Genomic DNA, 21,079 nt, shown 5'->3' on the forward strand with positions numbered 1-21,079 from the left:
ACAATTGCAAATGAACTTGTTGATATCTGATGTTGGATCAGGAATGAAGTATGATTTTAAACATTGAGGCCATATACATACATTAAAAGAAACCATAATAAATTGGCAGCCATCACAATAGGTGAATCTAATATTCATTTTAATTCAACATAGACTTCAAGCAAGCCCCACAACAAAGTAATCTGAGGATCTGAATTGTACTAATCAGAACCAATTTGATACATGGAAGTCTCGGAGCTTTCGGAGGTGATTCTCCATTTCTTGCCGCGTTTTCGACCACTCTTCTCTCTCTATAACAGCGGTGGGATCATCTCTTTCACTCTGAAATGAACATCGGCATCAGTACTTTCGAAATATGAAAGTCAACAAACAGATAGAGATTCATTTAGATCCACACTGGTCGAGATAGTTTTACAATTTCTTGAAATCATTTGTTTTAGAATTTCTTATATGATTAGATTGAACTACCATTGCTATCAATTCGGTACCGAGTTAGGTCAGTGTTTGGTCTTGATTTAGTCACTTAGATCACATGAGGATTGGTTACATACACACCTTGTCAATGATTTTGAATGAGTTTCCACCATCGCGAATGATTAGCAGATCCTTCCTCCTATCTCTGCTTCTCCCCCCAGGAACAGTTACCTGAGATAAGGGATGTGCACGAGTAATACATGTTATCGCAAAATGTTACTGTCTGCACACGTTATGTCATCTTGTAGCCTAAACATCAAGACATGTGGCAAAAGGAAGTGACCAAGGCATGGGGAGGGCATGCTCGAACACATCGAGTTTCGATCTCAAGACCTCAAGACATGAACCATATTGTTCATGTTAAAGTATATTAATGTGTTTATATGTCTTAAGATCAAAGTTGGGGAACCCAGATAAGAAAACTTTGCTACATAACCCATTTGAATTGAAGCCTGAAGGATCCTCCGGTCGATCCAAAACTCAAGAAACCAACTTCAAAAGAACTACTATATAAGTATAAACAGATACCTTTTGTTATTTGGAGGTTAATAAAACCAAAGAAAAACACTAGACCACTGATTGACTTGAAAAAATGAATGAATATTATGCGACTAAAATATATTAACATATAAAAAGTGCTAATATTAATGTACATCTAACCAGTTGGATCATTGGAAATGTTATCAGTAAAATCATCGACCTCAATGCATCTTAGGGTAACAATTTCATCATGGTTTGCTTTTCCCAAATGTAAATATAGATTTAGGTCGACTTCACTAAATCTATAAATAGTCTCATCAAATAATTTCACAATGTGCTTCTACCCAGAAAGAGGTGCATATGGTACCCAGATTAAATGCCAGATTTGTGAATTGAGTACAAGTTCGGAAAACTTTTGGTTACTATTAAAGATTGTTTTTACAATTTGGAGCTCAGATCCTACTTCTAGAAAAGAACCTCATTTTATGATAGATGTTAACAATGGTTGAAAAATCAGTAGCTAGCTATGAAAATAACAATACAATGCAAAAACATCTTACCAGGACTTTAGCTCTAGTGATTGATTTTGTTTTAGAATCAATGACATAGATTTCTTCAAAATCCAGAACAAACTCTGAATCACGGAGTCGTCGGTTTCTATAGTGCTTTGTTAGAAAAACCTACAAAGGTAAGAAATATAGTTGATATCTCAGGAATGAGATGAAATATCAAACTGCCACAACTGCAGATAAAGCATTTCACAGGTTGCATCAGAAAACAGACCTTGTATTCAACTGATCTTTTAACATGATAGTAAACTTTCGGCAGTTGTCAGAACAATAGTTGTTTAAATTGTTCGAGACACAAAATTATTTCTCATATTACATGAATCAAAAATTAAAAAACCAAGCTGATTTGAATTGATGTATACCATTCTAATAGGTTAATTATTTTATTTATATTCCTTTTATCTTGAGGGTAAAATATTGGTTTTAAATTTATTATTATTCTAAAGTATTTTCCTACAATTAAAGATTTACATTTATTCTATTTAAACTCCTATCAATTAGCACAATATCATTAACAAATAATATTCAGCAAGTAAGTTTATATCTCAGGAATTAGCACAATCTCATTTGCAAATAAGATTTAGCAAGGAAACTTATTTTAAATATGATTGTTTGGTTTATCTAATACTGATATTGCTAATATAAAAAGACAAAAGACTTGAGACACCAAATCATGGGTTATTTCAAATGGCATCAAGCTACATTTGTGATAATGCATGATGGTGGAAAGGAAGCCATGTGATGTGCTGAATTGAGTACATAATGTCGTAGGATCTCTACTAATCATTCCATCATCAACTTCCTATCCATTACATCTATAGCAGCTCATCTCCAAGATTACTGTTAGTGCTCCACCCTCGCCCATAGCCCACTAAGACTGATGCCCAACTTTTGGGCATGGTGCTCAGATGTTTGGTGTTCTGATTGGGTAGAATGGATATATTTTATCATTATTTCCCTTTGTGATGCTGACTTTTTTCTTCGTTGATCTCAGGCTCTTTTTCCTCAATTATCATTATATTTGCTTGGAGGTCAAATACCACAAAATAAGGGGGAAATATATAATAGAGACTTTTAGGAAAAATCCATTAATTATAATCAAGAGTACAAAAAATCATTTTTTTTTTTTTTTGAAAAGGAAGAAATCTGTTGAGAAATTGTTAGAATTTTTTTTCACATAAGTATTTTGTTCAAGAAATCCAAAAAACTGCAATACATGTTTGAATTGGTTGAAAAATAAAAATTGGGTTTGAGCCTCCTAATCATAAGCCTATGTTTCCGAACAAAAAAAATAAAGCATACATTTGACATGCTAGGTGGGAAAAAAATGACTGGAAGAAGACAAAAGCAAAAGTCTAAGCAAAAAAATTATTTGAAGTAATCGTTGATAATGTTTTAGATTGTAAAGCTGGCAGCCACTTAGTCTCGGGTGCTTGGATGTTTACCATGTGAACAACCTTGATTGCGGTCATGTAAGTACCAAATAACAATGAAAAAGGAAAGCCCAATTAGAGGAAGACACCTACCATAAGGGCATTAGACAATGCTCATTAACATGGCCTATAAATAGGCATCTTTAGTAGCTTTTTCAAATGGCCATAGTGCCCACTAGAATAGAGACAGAGCCCCTATTGACTTGCAGAGAGAGCAATGCACAAGCCTTGCACCTCGATCGAGCAAGAGAAACAAAAGGAGCCAAAATCTCCCCAATGCAAGCCAAGCACCTCCATCAAGCCACATCCACCTCGGGCTAATTCAACTTTAACTCAACTTCAATTCCCACCTTAGTTTAAAATAAATCCACCTCAACCGACTCAAACTAGTCCTTGAGCACCCATTACTACCTTAGCAAAAGTGCATGCACCTTGCCTAAACTCAATAGCTTTATAAGACACCTTATGCTCGACTGAATCACAGTTACCACAGTGGAATCATATAAGCCCTCCATTCGGCCTCGACTGAAATCAACTTACCCAAATTATATTCCTATATCGTGGTCTCAGCCTAACTAACAAATTGGCAAACTACTTTTAGTGTGTGCATTCTAGCTATAACAATAAGTCAAAGAGTTTATTTGTGATTGCTTGAATATATATAAACCATAGTAATTCCGCCCATGGTGAACCAATCATGGCCGGTCCCAAACCCGAATAAAGGAGGAGGGCTACATTAGGTTGTCAGCTAGCGTTAAATTATGACAAATGTTCAATGAATGGATTCATTAAACTATTATGCTAATACTAGGTTGTTCCTTGAAAGGAGCACGTTGCAGGGTCTGACTGTAACGTCTCGGCAAGGACTGCTACATCTCTAGAACTCGGGTGTAGTGCTAAATATGCAAGAGTTCACGTTGCAGGTCCGACTGTAACGTATTGGCAAGGACCGTTACATCTCCATAAAAACTTAGGTGTAATGTTAAATAGGCAAAAGTTCTCACACCATAAGTTGGATAAAAACAAATATTATAGGAAAACTAATAGTCTAATATTTAGAACATGGAACATAGGAACTCTCACTGGTAAATCAATAGAGGTAGTAGATGTGATGATTAGGAGAAGAATTAGTATTTTGTGTGTATCAAAGACAAAATGGATAAGCGAGAAGACGAAGATAATAGAGAACTCGGGTTTTAAGTTATGATACACAAGAAAGAGTAAAACAAGAAAAGAGTGGTATTGTTGTAAATAATTCGTTAAAGAGTAGTTAAAAAAGGAGATATTATTATAGCATTTAAGATAATAGTGGTGAAAGAAACTATGAACGTAATTAGTATATATGCACCACAAGTAGGATTAGATAAAGCTATCAAATCAAGATTTTGGGACGACCTAAATGAAGTATTACAAAACATTCCGCCAAATGAAATGATTTTAATAAGATGTGATCTAAATGGGTATGTAGGAGTGAAAAATAAGAAATATAAGAGAGTATATGGGGGTTTTGGGTTTAGAATGAGAAATGAAGAAGAAACAATTATATTGGATGTTGCAATATGATATGACCTTATATTAACTAATACATTTTTTAAGAAAAACGAAGAACACTTGGTTTCAAAAGTGAGAATAATAAATCGCAAATTGACTTTATTATGGTTAGAAAGATGGATAGAAAGATTTATAAAGATTGCAAAATCATCCCTCAAGAAAGATTAACTACCCAACATAGGTTAGTAGTTGGATATACGCCTTAAACATAGTATCAATAGAAAGAAAATATATACAACTCATAGAATTAAGTGGTGGAAATTAAAAGATGGGACGTAAAATATATTTAAAAAGAAGATAAAAGTAAAACATTAGGTGAAATATACGATGACTCTAATATGACATAGGATAAGATGGTATCAAATTAAAAATAGTAGCTAACAATATACTCGAGTTAAAGGGACATGCACCACTAAGTAAGGAATCTTGGTGGTGGAATGAGAAAGTACAACAGAAAGTGAAGAAAAAACGAACAACTTATAAGGAATTATATATTTATAAGAATGAAAAAGATTTCAGAAAACATACAATAGCCAAGAAAGAGACTAAGAAAATAGTGAATGAAGCAAAAAATGAAACTTTTGAATGATTATATGAAAATTGGATATAAAAGAAGGAGAAAGAGACATTTATAGAATAGCTAAAGTGAGAGAAAGGAAAACAAGATATCTTATCCAAATAAAATAAATTAAAGAGGAATGCAATAGGGTATTAACGATGGAGAAATAAAAGAGCGATGGAAGAGATATTTTTATCAACTTTTTAATGAAGATTTAGGTGAACAACTAAACTTAAGTAATTTAAGTAAATGAAATGAGTATCGAAATTTAAATTTTTATCGTAGGATTCAAACTCTAGAAGTAGAACAAACTTTAAATAGGATGCACAATGGAAAAGTCATTGGATCATATGATATTCCATTCGAGGTATGAAAGTGTCTAGGGAAATAAGGTATGAAATGACTTATAAAATTATTTAACATAATATTGAAAACAAAAAAATATTAGATCAATGGAGGCAAGTGCTCTAGTTCCCTTATATAAGAACAAGGGAGACATATAAAATTGTGCAAACTATAGGGGTAAACTAACGAGTCATACCATGAAACTTTGGAAAAGAGTAATAGAAAAAAGATTAAGGAGACCATGGTGACCAAAAATTAATTTGGGTTCTTACCTAGAAGGTCAAAAATAGAAACTATACATCTAATTAGACGACTAATTGAAAAATATCGGAAACAAAAATAAAATCTACACATGGTATTCATTGACTTAGAAAAAGTATGATAGAGTCCAAAAAAAAAATATATATGGAAAATTCTAGAAAATAAAGGTATTAGTATAACATATATTGAACTAATTAAGTATATGTATGAGAATGTAACGAAAAACTTCAAGCAGAGTAATTAAAGCATTTCCAATAAAGATAGGGTTACATCAAGGATAAGCTCTAAGTCTCTATCTTTTTACACTAATTATGGACGAACTCACTGCACACATTCAAGACACAGTACCGTGTATGTTGTTTGTCGATAATATTATTTTGGTAGATAAAACTAGGGATGTAATTGAGCCGAGCTGAGCCGAACTCTTGAATGTTTGAGCTTGGATCGTTTATAATCGAGCCAAGCTCGAGCTTTATTTAACGAATATATTCATGGCTCACGAGCTTATTCGAGCTTTTATCGAGCCTAAACGAGTTAAATAAATAAAAATCATAAATTTAAATATTCATTAAAAACTAAATTATATATTTAGAGAAAATTATAATATTATTATTAAATTTTATAATTTTATTCTAATAAATAAATTTAATATATTTATCTATATTTTTCATAAGTAGAGTATAAAATTTATAAATTCAATATTAAAACTACTATTTTTTTATTTAAAAGTTGCTTAATGAACTTAACGAACGTGTTCACGAGCTAACGAGCCGAATATTGCGAAGCTTGAACTTGGTTTGTTTATCTTAACGAGCCTCATTAAACGAGCTTTTATCGTATCGAGTTTCGAATAGCTCGCGAGCGGCTTGGTTCATTTACACCCCTAGATAAAACACGTGAATGAGTAAATGCTAAACTAGAATCTCGGCGAGAAATACTAGAAAAGAAAGGTTTTAGACTTAGTAGAATAAAGAGAGAATATATAGAATTTAAGTTTAGAAATATTAGACGTAATGAGATATTGTTAAGATAGAAGATGACGAGTTGTATAGAAGTGAGAGCTTTAAATATTTAGTATCTTTTTTACAAAACAATAGAGGGATTGAGAGAGATATCTTATATATGGTGGCAAAAGACGATTCGTTGCCTCCGCCAGCCAATCCCCAAGCCAACACAGAAGAGGTAAATCACGGGTGGATACTAGCCTTGAGCAGTTGAATAGCGCATGGGGGAGGGCAGTCACCCGGCTACTAACCGAGATTTTACCCCCAAATCTCATGGTGACAACATCACTATACGCTAGCTAACTGTCTGTCCTGAGGAGACAAAGATGTCTTATATAGAAGGATGATTGAAATGGAGAAGAGCGTTGGGTATTTTATGTGATCATAAAGTACCTCTAAAATTTAAAGAAAAGTTTTACAAAATCGTAGTTAGACTTACAATGTTATATGAAGCTAAATATTGAGTTATGACTCGAGAACATGAGCAGAAGATGAGAGTTGCAGAGATGAGGATGTTAAGGTGAATGTGTGGATATATGAGGACGGACAAAATTAGAAATGAAAACATTAAAAAGAAAGCCAGAATTGTATCTATTGAGGGAAAACTCTAAGAGACGCGTTTAAGATGGCACAGGCATGTACTTAGACGACCAATAAATACTTCAATTAAGCGATGTGAAACTATGACAAACACGTACACCAAATGAGGAAGAGGAAGACAAAAAAAGACCTAGTTAGCAATAATAAAATAAGATAAAATTTATTTAAGTATAGATGATGATATAGTATGGGATAGAGTCTAATGGCGTAAAAGGATCCATATAACCGACCTTACCTAGTAGAATAAGGTTTGATTGTTGTTGTTGTTATATATATAAACCATAGTAATTTTAATGCTCAAGAGATGCCCCTAGGGCGTAGCACAAACGGTGGGTGCATGACATCTCTGCGTAATAGCCAGAGGTCAATTCTCAGGAACTGACGACCTAGAATTTATCCCACCATATGCCTAATGTCTGTGTTCCTGCATTTACTTCCTTCCATATCCGTGGGACGACACTAGTAGAACCGTTAAGATAGCGGATCTATCTTTTTTTTATGCTTTTGAGATTCATAAAAAGAAAAGATTTGATTAGGATGACTATTAATTAACTTATTATTTCTCATTTGATATTAATCTCTCCTAGTGAACAAAAAGACTCATCAACCTCAACAATAGGGGGAAAAAAATACTACTACATTCTTGCATAATTTCAGAGCAGTTATGTGCCATGCATGGTAGATTCAGAAGATGGAAGATGGAAGATGGACTACTGAACTTTAATAATGTTTAAAATATTTTTAATTATTAATCTAATAATTAAAACTTTATTTTCTCAATAATTAAAATTCAGCTATTGTCAAATATTTTATAGGCAGATTCAATTTTGAAATGGTTCATGGAAATTTATGCTTTGATCTGGCCATCCCAATCTATTTGCGACGATCAAAGAAAACACAAATCTTTGACATTCAACAGAAAATGGGAATGTTAAAGATGACGATTAAATGTATACATGAGTTCCAATTTAGGTCAATAACAGCCATGTACAACTACAATAATTTATCTTTTTTTTTATTACTAATTACAATTTTATTATTATTTTATGCAGATACAAGCCTATTGAAAAATAATTATTGAAGATGTGGATCTTTATAAATGGTTACATATAATGAGTTTTCTTTGGAATTCTCAACTCCACAATAGTTCTACTTTCATGATTGATTCTGAAGTTAAATAAGGAAAATACACATGATGAGAATACTGTCTAACTACGAGATAGATTACAGATTAAAAACCTAAAGTAGCTAAAATTATTTGGAATTGAATGTTACAAGAGATACAAAACTTCTAACGTCCCTAGATTCTTTTGGAGATGATTGTTGTGAGTTGCAAGGATTTCTGATTCACATAAGTTTAACTGTATTTATTCCAGAAAATGAACAAAATTGGATTTCATTTGAACAAGTTCTTGTTTGTTTATTTAATTCTATACCATAGAAGGTGATTTTTTTTGTCCAATTTATCCATTTGGGTTCAGAAATTATTGTTGTCATCAAAAGATGATCTTTTTCATGCAAAATTCAAAATTGGATGGTTAAAAAACTAGCATGCAAACATTTACTGGCATTGCATTTGAAGAGTAATCTTAAAATAATGAACTAATAATTGAGGGTGAATTGATGAAATAAATAGTTCGAATAAAGAGTGGTTAGGTGTTCTAATGACAATAACGATGATGATTAACAAAGTCAATCATCCTTGATCAAAACAAGGAGACTCTCTCCTGATCAAGGAGCTTCTTTAAATCAGGGATGAGATACTTGCAGCCGAAGGCACTGCTATAGCAACATCAGACTTACTGAGAGGGTGGTATACACTAGAGGGTAAAGGAGTATGTAGAGCATGACTTCTTCAGGAGGCATGGGAGCAGGAAAGTTTCGTTTGGTGCGCTATGGAAAACCTATATCCAACCTAGTCATGCTTTCACTCTGGCTCTTGGCACTATCATTTGTGGGAAATAAAATTTGTGTTCTATGTGGAGGAGGGATACAAATCCAGGAGCTCCTGTTCTTCCAATTCCCTATTTGCAATAGGCTATGGGCATGCCACGAGATGAGCACATACAAGAGGATGCTTCGGGTTTTTGGAACCAACATCGAAGCACGCAGATTCTGACTAGAGTGAGACAACTGGCCATGTCTTGTTTGATTCATCACTTATGGATAACGAGAGATAGGAAGCTTTTTGATAATGAGAGGATAGATATAGAGGGTATCTTTAGAAAGACACAAATAAATGTGTATAGGATCCTCAACATACAATCACCTGACACATGGTTAAGACTAATGTATGTTCAAACATAAGGATGCCCATCATTTTTGATATTACACATACTATACAAATGATGTTGATTAAATAAAGATAAAGATGTAGTTGTTGGTGCAATTATGCCTCAAGTGGTCGAGTCTAACCAATGATTTTCGGAGTTTCATTTATAACTAGAACGATACGATTTCAATACTATATTATGTCATGCCGATAAAGTTTTAATATTTTTTAAATATAAAATATATTAATTAAAATAAAAAATTTAATCTAAATATCTAAAATATAAAAAATCGAAAATAAAATATTTTTTTAAAATATAGGATCATGACACCTTCATATGACAAATAAATAAAGAAATAAATATTTTATTATATGTTTCTTAAATATATATATATATATATATATAATTAATATGATAGTTTTATTATGCTTTGATTAAATCTATTTAGATTATTCTATTATAGGTAGGAGTTGATTGAAATTATTAATCTAAGTTTTTATTTTTTTTCCTAAGATTTTGCACCCCGTGTCCACGCACATCCCCCGTTGTGACATACTGGAGGTGCAACGGCCTCACTACAACCAATCGGAGGCACTATGACCCACGAAGCTCACAAAGGCCTCGCCGCGACTAGCGGAGGTCCCCTCCACGGTGCTAGTGGTGTTGGGCGGCCAACGGAATAATGAATTTCGTCTGTTTCGCTCGGCATTATATGAAATTTTAAATCATGGTCTGACCATATGATTTTGATGTGTGTGTCAAAGATTTAAGTTGGATTCATATTGTGTTACTTGTTAGTGCAATCGACTTTTAGAGTTTTGAATATTCGTTTGAACAATATGTTTAAAGGGATTTGATCAAGGGTGACCAAATAACTTGATCATGGTTGATTAAGTGAAGAGTCCAAGTAAAGTCAAGGTTGACTTAAAGTTTGGAGATAAGTAAGAAGTCCAAGTAGGACCAGAAACTTGGCAGATTGGTGAAAAGATCTAGTGGGACTAGGCAAAAGGAAGTCTTAGTTGGGAACCAAGCAATAGAAATCCTAGCGAGGTAGTGGAAGTCTTAGTTGGGAACCAGGCAATGGAAGTCCTAATTGGGAACTAGGTGAAACAAGTCCAAGTGGAGTCAACTGGGAGCTAATTTCTTGGCAAAGAGAGAAGTCTTGGACCTAGTAGGTTTAGGTAAACTAAGGACTAGGGTTTGCTTGTTGTTTGCTTGTTTGTTTTGCAAGAAACAATAGTTGAACGAAGGCTCGGGCGGGACTAGTTTGGAACTGGTCCAGGCCACCGGACTCGGGATCCGATCGATCGGAAGGCAGTTCAATCAATTGAAAAGTCCAGTTAACCGGAAGATGACTTGATCCAGTCTAAACGAGTCGGGTCTCAGATAAGTTTTGGCTGAGCTCGTGGCGACCGGAGGGCGTCTGGTCGATCAGGATATCAAAAACTTATATCGAAGAGGATAGAGTTTGTAGCCACGTTAGCAACATCCAAGCGACCGGAGGTCCTCCAATCAACCGGGGAAGTGTCGATCGAGTTGTATAAAAGGGAGTCGAGGCAACGTCTTCTAACAACTCTTGCAAACGTCCATCTTCGTGCTACTGCTCTAAAGTCCTGCTCGTGTGTTCCGAGAAGCGCTAGGAGGAATGTCACAGCACTCAGAGTTCCAGCCAGCTCACGACGAGTTTGTTTTTCATTTATGCTTATTATTATATCATTTATCTATTTTTCATATATATGATTGTCCTTATAACTTGTAAGAGGTTTCTTTGCCTCCGGAAGAGTCCAGAAAGAAGAAAGATACTAGTGGACTACCGCTTCATGCATAGCCTTGGATGTACTAATCCTGGGGGTTGAGAACCAAGTAAATTTGGTGTTCTTTGTGTTTCTTGCTTTTGTTCGTTAAGTCACTTTATTCCATTATGCTACTAACGACTCTGATAGAAAAGAATGAAGAAATTTCAATTCCAACTCTAGCATCAAACAAGATCCTACAATTTGATATTCGAGCTAGGAGGCTCTTCGATGGACAAACCGCCTGAAGAGCAGGCTAAAGGTATATTTTATTTAAATTCTCTTTTCTTTTATTTGTTAATAACTCCGCCCATGACGACCGGTCATGGCCGGTCCTAAGCTCGGATAAAGGAGGAGGGTTGCGTTAGGTTGCCAGCCAGCGGCAAACTATGACAAATATTCAATGAATGAATTCATTAAACTATTGTGATAATACTAGGTTGTTCCTCGAAAGGAACGCGTTGCAAGGTCCGACTGTAACATCTCGGCAAGGACCGCTACATCTCCAGAATTCGAGTGTAGTGATAAATATACAAGAGTTCGCGTTACAGGGTCCGACCGTAATGTCTCAGCAAGGATCGCTACATCTCCATGAGAACTTGGTTGTAGTGTTAAATAGGCAAGAGTTCTCACACCATAAGTTAGATAAGAACAAATATGATAGGAAAACTAATAATCTAAGATTTGGAACATGGAACATAGGAACTCTCACTGGTAAATTAATGGAGGTAGTAGATATGATGATTAGGAGAAAAATTAGTATTTTGTGTGTACAAGAGACAAAATGGGCAGGCGAGAAGGCAAAGATGATAGAGAACTCGAGTTTTAAGTTATGGTACACTAGAAAGAGTAAAGCAAGAAATGGAGTGGGTATTATTGTAGATAGTTTGTTAAAGAATGAAGTTATAGGAGTAGTTAGAAAAGGAGATAGAATTATAGCCCTTAAGATAATAGTGGCGAAAGAAACTATGAACATAATTAGCGTATATGCATCATAAGTAGGATTAGATGAATCTACCAAATCAAGGTTTTAGGAGGACTTAGATGAAATATTACAAAATATTCCACCAAATGAAATGATTTTAATAGGAGGAGATCTAAATGAGCATGTCGGAGTGAAAATGAGGAATATGAGAGAGTACATGGGAGTTATGGGATGAGGAATGAGGAAAGGAAAACTATATTAGATTTTGCGATAGCATATGAACTTATATTAGCTAATACGTTTTTTAAGAAAAGAGAAGAACACTTAGTCACATTCAAAAGTGGGAATAATAAATCGCAAATTGACTTTCTTCTGATTAGGAAGAAGGATAGAAAGATTTGTAAAGATTACAAAGTCATCCTTGAAGAAAGCTTAACTACCCAACATAGAGTAGTAGTGTTGGATATACGCCTCAAACATAATATCAATAGAAAGAAAATATATATAATTCCTAGAATTAAGTGGTGGAAGTTAAAGGATGGGAAGCAAAATATATTTAAGGAGAAGGTAAAAGTACAAGCATTAGGTGAAATATACGATGACTCTAATACAACATGGGATAAGATGGTATCAAAATTGAAAATAGTAGCTAAGAGTGTACTCGGTGAGTCAAAGGGACATGCACCCCTAACTAAAGAATCTTGGTGGTGGAATGAGAAAGTACAAGAGAAAGTAAAGGAAAAACGAATAGCTTATAAGGAATTATATATTTGTAAGAACGAGGAAAACTTAAAAAAATATACAATAACCAAGAAAGAAGCTAAGAAAGTAGTGCGTGAAGCAAAAAAATGAAACTTTTGAATGGTTATATCAAAAATTGGATACAAAAGAAGGGAAAAGAGACATTTATACAATAGATAAAGTAAGAGAAAATCCCATTTTAGCTATGCATACTAGTAATAATTTAAATATTTTCGATTATGATAGCAATTTGGATATGCATTATAAATCTTCCGTTGTTGGTTCTACCAATTCACCTAATTCAAATTTAATTATCAAAAATAAATTAATGAATAAAAAATCAATTAATTTGAAATTAATTAAAAATAAATTGATTAATTTAAATGATAATCTAAAACTTAATCAAACCTTGATCTAAGTCAATAAAGACTAAGATCAGGTTGACACAAACCTTGGTCAGATCAATCAAAATCTTAATCTGACTAATCAAAAAATTAATTTTAAAGATAAATCAATTAATTCAGATTTAATTAATAATTTGTTTAATAAAGATAACCATGAATTAATCAATCCAAATCTAATTAATAATCCAACTATAAATAATTTAAATATAAATAATTCGAATTTAATCTATAAGAATTTTTAAAAATCAAATAAACCATTTTCAAAATTCACAAAAATAGGAAAACAGTTTTTAAAATCTAAAAATCAGAAATTGAATTTTAAAATTAAAGAAAACAAATCTTTGAATTTTGAAAAGCATAATGTTAATTTTAAAATTTAAAATTCGGATAAAAATTAATTTTCAAATCTAAATTCAAAGTTTAAAAATTTGAAAAATCAACTTTTAAATTAAAAAAATGATAAAGTTCAAAGTTAAGACATTTAAATAATAAAAATCAGCTTTCAACTTCAAAAATTCAAGTTTTGAAATGTAAAAATTCAAAAGAAAAGTTTTTTAAATTTAAAATTTAGAAAACAAAAGTTCTATAAAATTGGAAAAACAAAATGTTGTTTTGAAACATAAAATTAAGGATCTCAAAAAGAAAATTAATATATTATCTAAATCTTAAAATATAGACTAGTTACAAGTCTAAGTTAAATTCAAATCAACAACTTAAAACTCATAAACAAAGTTACAATCACGCACCATTTAATTATGCAACAATCAATAAAATTTCACTTGATAAAACTAGAAACCTTAATAATTAAAATGTGTCAAAGTGGGTTGACACATTCAAGGTTAACACAAAATGTATCAAATCGAGAACTTGATATATAATTAGAAACTAATATCTTAAGTGTTTGATTGTTTTTACTTGATTGATGGCATGTTCAAATTGACATGCTCATACATATCTTAATTAATTGCATTATGCACATGCCATATATTTTATCCATGATTTTAATTGCTTATCTTAGAATAGATAGATAGGGAAAATATTGGACAAAAGATATAGGCTTGATTGATACTCGCACAACATAGTACCAAGGTGGGGTGAGACGATAGTATGTTAAGAAAACTTAGTCCAGATAGTCAGGTGGAGTAAGCAGTACCATACTTGATCTGCTTCGCTAAGTGGAACTAACTGAAGCTACCTACCACATCCTATACTAGTTAAACCATTAGTTAAGTGTTCAATTTCTCGAATCAGCTTTGTCTAAGGAAGTGGTCATTGCTCTGATACCCAAAAAGGTCAGTGTGCCTCGCCATGACCTGGAAGTCTAAAATGTGCACTTAATTGATCGACGATTAAACCTGAATCTAACACAAAGTCAAACAATCCTTAGAACTCAAACTAAATCAATAAAAATAAAATTAGAATACTCATCTCACAAAACATATAAGGCTACCGTGTTTGTGTATCCTGAGACACATAGAATGGGTGAGATATTAAGACAACTTAAATTGAAAATATTTTTGAAAAGGTTTTCGAAAATTTATAGGAATATTTTATTAAAAATATTTTCAAAATAGTGATTCATATAATGATGTTGAATGATATTTCATGTTTGATTGGATGTAAATATATATATTTTTTCAAAATTCTATATATCTTTGAAATGATTATTGTTGATCGACACTTCTAGATCCTTAGGTCAACCATAGCACACCCAAACCTATAAGATATATAGGATTCCTTATTGCTAACAAGAATGTCCTAAGGGGTGTCAAGTTAAGGGGAGACTCTTTTGAAAGATCAATATTTAAAAAGAATCTTGTTTCTTAAAAAAAAAAATATTGACACCTTTTTTTAACAAAAAAGGCTTATTTTCAAAATCTCTTCTTACAAAATTTTCAAAGATATTTTCATACTTCAAAATTATTTCTTCTTTGAAAATATGCTTCAAATTTTTTTAAAGCATTTTTGAAAAGATGCTTTCAAATTATGTTCTCTTAATTTTTTTTCAAAATATTTTTCAAATCACCCTTCTCTTTCAAAATTTTCTAAGCATAATCAAATTTTAAAATTCCTTTCTTGTTGGGAAATTTCTGATTTCAAGAAGGGTAAGGGTTAAGTTTTTTACTAAGGAAATATCCTATTGTTGATACAACACCAAAGGATATCCTTGGGTGTTTAACTATTTTTTATATGTGTCAAAGAGGGAGAAAAATAGTATTAATCTATAATTCTTAATTTGGCATAAACCCTATATGTTAGGCTAACTAATTTGGTCTAGCTTAAACTTATTGTCAAACAAAAAAAAGGGAGAGATTGTTGGTACAATCGACCTCTAAAGTTTTGAATGTTTATTTAAACAAAATGTTTAAGGGAATTTGGTCAAAGGTGACAAAAAAATTTGACCATAGTTGATCAAGTTAAGTGAAGAGTCCAAGCAAAGTCAAGGTTGACTTAAAACTTGGAAATGAGTGAGAAGTCCATCTAGGACTAGATACTTGGCAGGTTGGTGAAAATACCTAGTGGGACTAGGCAAAGGGAAGTCTTGGTTGGGAACCAGGCAGAAACTGTCCTAGCGAGGCTAACTAGTGGAAATCCTAGTTGGGAATCAGATAATGAACGTCATGGCGAGTGCAGGCAGTGGAAGTCATTGTTGGGAACCAAACAGTGAAAATACGAGTTGGGAATTAGATAAAACAAGTTCCAAGTGGAGTTAGCTGGGAGATGATTGCTTGACAAAGAAAAAAGTCTTGAAGGAATGAACTCCAAGCAATTGAACCTATTAGGTTTAGGTGAACTAAGTACTAGGTTTTGCTTGTTATTTGCTTATTTGTTTTGCATGAAACAACATTTGGACGAACGAGTCAGGGTCATTGGACTCTGGTAGACCGGAAGGCAGTCCAATCGACCGAAAAGTCGGGTCTCAGACAAGTTTGGGTTGAGCTCGGGACAAGGTGTCCAGTCGACTGAGAGCTCAAAAATTTATCTCGAAGAGGATTGAGTTTCCAGCCACGTTAGCAACGTCCAGGCAACCAAAGGGCCTCCAGTCGACCGGAGAAGTGTTGATCATGTTGTATAAAAGCGGGGTCAAGGCAGCATTTTCTAACAACTCTTGAAAACGTCCATCTTCATGCTAGTGCTCAGAAAGTGCTCTAAAGTTATGCTCGTGTGTTTCGGGAAGCGCGAGGAGTATCGCGACACTCAGGCTTTCCAGCCGGCTCACGACAAGTTTATTTTTCTTTTATGCTTGTTATTATATCATTTATTTGTTTTTCATATTTGTGATTGTCCTTACAACATGTAAGAGGTTTCTCTGCCTCTAGAAGAGTACTAAAAGGAGAAAGATACTAGTAGATGACCGCTTCGTGCATAGCCTTGGATATACTAACCCTGAGGGTTGGGAACCAAGTAACCTTGGTGTTCTTTGTATTTCTTGCTTTTGTTCTTTAAGTTTCTTTATTTCGTTGTGCTACCAATGACTCTAATAGAAAAAGAACGAAGAAATTTCAATTATGCTATTCACCCCCTCTAGCATCGAACAAGATCCTACGTTACTAGTGTAATATATCTGATCATTTGATCTTGCAAGTGCAATAGAGCTATTAATTTGGGTTGAGCCTATTGGATTGGCTCAATCCGCCAAACAATTTAAGCAGATTAGGTTGAAATTTTATCAACTCATTTAAAAGCGGGTCTAAACAGGCTAGTCCACACAAGTTGCAAGTCCAAGAGGGTCGGGCAGGCTCAGGTTGACCCGCAAGTTGAGAAGGAAAAAAAATTGAAAAACTTGAAATAGAAATAAGCCTTCAAGTCAAAGTTTATTTATGAAATGATTAAATTCAATAAATTGTAGGGATTTTTCTATCAAATTTGTTAATTTTTTGATGGGCTAGCCCGCCTAATCCACAACCCACCTTGGGTTGGGTTGGGGATTTCCCATTCCGCCAAGATGGTGAGTCAGCCCATGCCCTGCCAAATGACTGATTTTAGATGGGACGACCTATCTGACAGCTCTAAGTGCAATTGTTAAAATCCAAAGTGGATCAAGTTCAAACATATGACAAAGGAAAAGTTTAGCAAGTGTTGGTAGATAAAAAAAGTCCTAGGTCAAGGATGGCATACTTGGCAAATAAGAAAGTCCTAGTAAATTAAGAATGACCAAATACCTAACATATAAGAAGGTTGTCGAGGACAGCTGAATACCTAATAGATAAGAAATCCCAATAGATCAAGAACTACCGAAAACGTGATAGATGAGAAGTCTTGGTAGGCCAAGGACGACCACATACACAATAAACGAGAAGTCTTGGAGGTAAAATCTCTTAGCATATAAGTTGTGAGAGACTATAAGTGACCTATATTTTAGACGTTGGTAGTGCTCTTAGTAGAGGCTAAACCAAGAAATGGTTATTTTGGGGTCAAAGTCAATGATTCAGTCAATTAGTGGTCATATATACTGAACCAATATGGTTAGTCGAGATTGGTGACAAATAGAAAGCTTTGTTCAAGTTGAGTTGACTTTCAATCAATTGATGCCTAAGTAGTCGACTAGGCACTTGCCAAAAATGTATTTCTTATGAACAGAAAGGTTTTGTTCCCAGATGAGTCAACCAAACCTTAGATGAGTTGATTAAGAAATAGGTGTTTTAAGGTCAAAGTCGATAATTCAGTCGATTGATATGGTTAGTCAACCAAGAAGTCAGTTGAAGCCAAACTGCCCACAAACAGAAAGGTTTTGTTTTGAGTTGAGTAAAGTAGATGGCAATTCAGTATTCGAATACTTGACTTATCAACTAGGCAGTCGAGATGTATTTCTTGAGAACAAAAAAGTATTGTTTCGAGATGAGTAAACTGAAAGATATTTTATTCCAAGAAAACAAAAGAATGTTTTTGTTCAAATCAAAATCGACTCAACATTTGATAGAAACTAAGTTAGTCGAATTAATTTTTAAATTTGAAATATTATACAGCATTGATTAAGAACTTATAAAAAAAGTCAGCTCATCTTGTGTGGAGTTGATAGAGAATAAATTGAGTTGACTAATGAGTTTGAAAGAATTGACTACATTAAAATGGCTCGAGAGTCAAACCTAAGAGCTTATCCAAAATAGTCGATTGATAGTTGTCAAAGTCAACTGGCATGGACAACAATCAACTGAAAAGGTATTAAGCCAATTGAGAAGGTGTAAAGTCGACTGATGACAACAGCTAAAGAGACCATGCACAGATCAAGCTCCAATCAATTGATGGTTTAAAAGAGTGACGAACATTAATGCAAAGCGGAGTTTATCCACTAGGTTATATAGGAGAGACAAAGGGAACTCTATATAAAACCCTTTTGACAACAATTCTACTACGACAACTTTTTATTATGTTATTTTTATTTACAAGCTTAAGGTCTTTAACTCTGAGCTCCATAGTTTACAAATTCTTTTATTGCACATAATTTTCATATTTATTGTAAAAGGTTTCTCTGTCTTTAGAAGTTTTCTAAGAGGGAGAAAGTTTCCATAGGTCGCGGAGTAAGAACTCGAAACCAGGGTCCCAAATCATATGATTTTTTAGTTCTTTTCTTTCTTAGTTATTGCATTACCTCCATCTCTAGAGCCATACTTTGTCACAGTAGGAACTATGCTTCATGATATACCCGCTGAAGGGAAAGATAAAAGAGAGATACGAGACATAAGATTTCCAAAAATTTGAAATTGGACTCAATATGAGGATTTACATAACCAACAAGAGAAAAGAAATGGATACAAGTAATGATGCTTCCAAATCATAGATAAGCATCATGTCAATAAGAACCATCCAGGAGAGAATGTCTTTTTCTTTCTAGAAGTTCCTTATCTGGAAGAGATTTTAGTGACCTATCTTTCCAAACGATTTAGACAACTAACTCTTATGAGCATTCGGTTAATGGTACCACAAGAAGATGAATTTCAATCAAAAGGCTAAGCTCAGGATTCAAGGCAAAAATATGTAGAATTGGATTGCTGTTGGACAAACATTACTTGTTTATGTTCATCTCCTATAAGTTTTAACTAACAAGATTGTATAAAAAGGACTTTATCACTCCCCTGACCATTTCAAGTTTCAACAATTCCAAATCACATGAGACATTTGTACTGATAGAGAAACACTGAATAAAGAAATTCATCAGATACATACCTTCATAATTTCCCTCTCAGTTTTGTACAGTGGATCTCTAGGTGCGTCTATGGGTGGCTCCGTGACATTGTAGCTTCCAAAGTTTGATTTTGCACACCGAATGTACTAACAAACCCAAGAAATAAGTTATTAGTTGCGTAAGCAGTAAGCTCCAGTTTACACATGCTATTCGTAATGAATCATAGTTATGTTCCACACAGCGTTACAAAATTTGCAACTTTTTTATGCATACCTTCTGAGGCATGGGAGCTAAAACCTTCGGAATTGAGTAGACATCCGTGTCAGGAGGAGTAACATACATCTGCTTGTTGAAAAGCCACAAAGAAAATTGCGTCAGAAAGGGGAGGAACGCATCATGACCTACCAGAGAAATAAAGATAGAAGAGACGATGCCTCTCGGAAGTCGTAGACGTTGTCATCGGGGTCGGGCGGCTTCCGAATAAAGAAGTCGCAGTGAAAGAGGCGGATCTTGTGGAACTCCTCCTCGTTGATACGGTAGTCAACGACGGTCTCGGACTCCCACCCTTGCGTGGACACGAAGCTCTCGACGGCGACCATCTCGATGTCGTCTGGCGAGTCGGCGGCGGAGGAAACGGGCGCGACGCCGAGTATCTTGTCGTACTCGATGTCATAGTCCTTCTTGTTATCCAGCTCCTCGACATCCTCCTCATCCATGTCGTAGTCGGTGGCGCCGGCCTCCGCATCGTCGTCGTCAGCCGCAGAGAGGGCAGGGGGGATTCTCCGGTGCTTGGGTAACGGGAATGAGGAGAAAGAGAGGGAAAGCGAAAGAGTGGGGAGCGTGGATGGGAGGCGGAGAGCGGAAGGTGAGAGGAAGGAAGAGAGGGAAGAGGAGGGCGGTTCGAAAGCAGATGCAGAGAGAAGGGACCTGGTGATAGCAATCCTCGTCACCGACGCCATTTGGCGTCCTTTTTTCGCTTCGTCGGAAGATGACCGGAGAGGAGATAGAGGGTTTTAGTAGGTGTTAGGGAAATGATATCTATTTTCGGAATCCAAGTCTCAGGCTTATCCATTTGAACTAGAACAGAATTCTCCTCCGGAGAGGATACTGCTTGCCCCACTTTCGGTTCAACCGGTAAATCAGTAAACACGATTACACGAGTGGTTCTCGAGTTGACGACAACATGCATAAGATGTCTGATCACGGTGATAAAAAAAAATTGATTCATTCGCCCCTAATATCTAGTCTGTTCTCATATTAACATGATGAGAGGCACATGCATAAGAAGTCTGCTTAATGAATCTATAATATTTTATTTAATTATTCATAGATTGAACTTAAATGAAACTTTGATTATTTTTTATACAATTTTAATTAAAATATATTAAACTAAAGTTAAATAATTTGAATCGAACTTAAATTTAAGTCATTTCAAACTATAATTTAAATCGAGATTCCAACAAGTAAAACTAATTCAAATTTTATTTCAAACCAAGCTCAAACTAAATTTATTTATATTTTCTAACTTAAAATAAAATTCAAA

The 21,079-nt window shown here is 34.2% G+C and overlaps 1 protein-coding gene across 1 annotated transcript; it reads right to left on the reverse strand.

Annotated features, from left to right (window-relative positions):
• Positions 1-4: 4 nt before the first annotated feature.
• LOC122002684 (PLASTID TRANSCRIPTIONALLY ACTIVE protein 6, chloroplastic-like) lies at positions 5-20,625 on the reverse strand. Its single transcript, XM_042557958.1, has 6 exons — positions 19,971-20,625; positions 19,810-19,878; positions 19,578-19,682; positions 1,515-1,634; positions 556-645; positions 5-321 (listed from the first exon to the last, which is right to left on the reverse strand). The coding sequence occupies exons 1-6, from the start codon at positions 20,493-20,495 to the stop codon at positions 205-207; spliced, it is 1,026 nt and encodes a 341-aa protein (XP_042413892.1). The 5' UTR covers positions 20,496-20,625; the 3' UTR covers positions 5-204.
• Between the last annotated feature and the right edge of the window lie 454 nt (positions 20,626-21,079).

Source organism: Zingiber officinale, chromosome 7A (assembly GCF_018446385.1).
Source record: "Zingiber officinale cultivar Zhangliang chromosome 7A, Zo_v1.1, whole genome shotgun sequence".
NCBI classification, from domain to species: domain Eukaryota; kingdom Viridiplantae; phylum Streptophyta; class Magnoliopsida; order Zingiberales; family Zingiberaceae; genus Zingiber; species Zingiber officinale.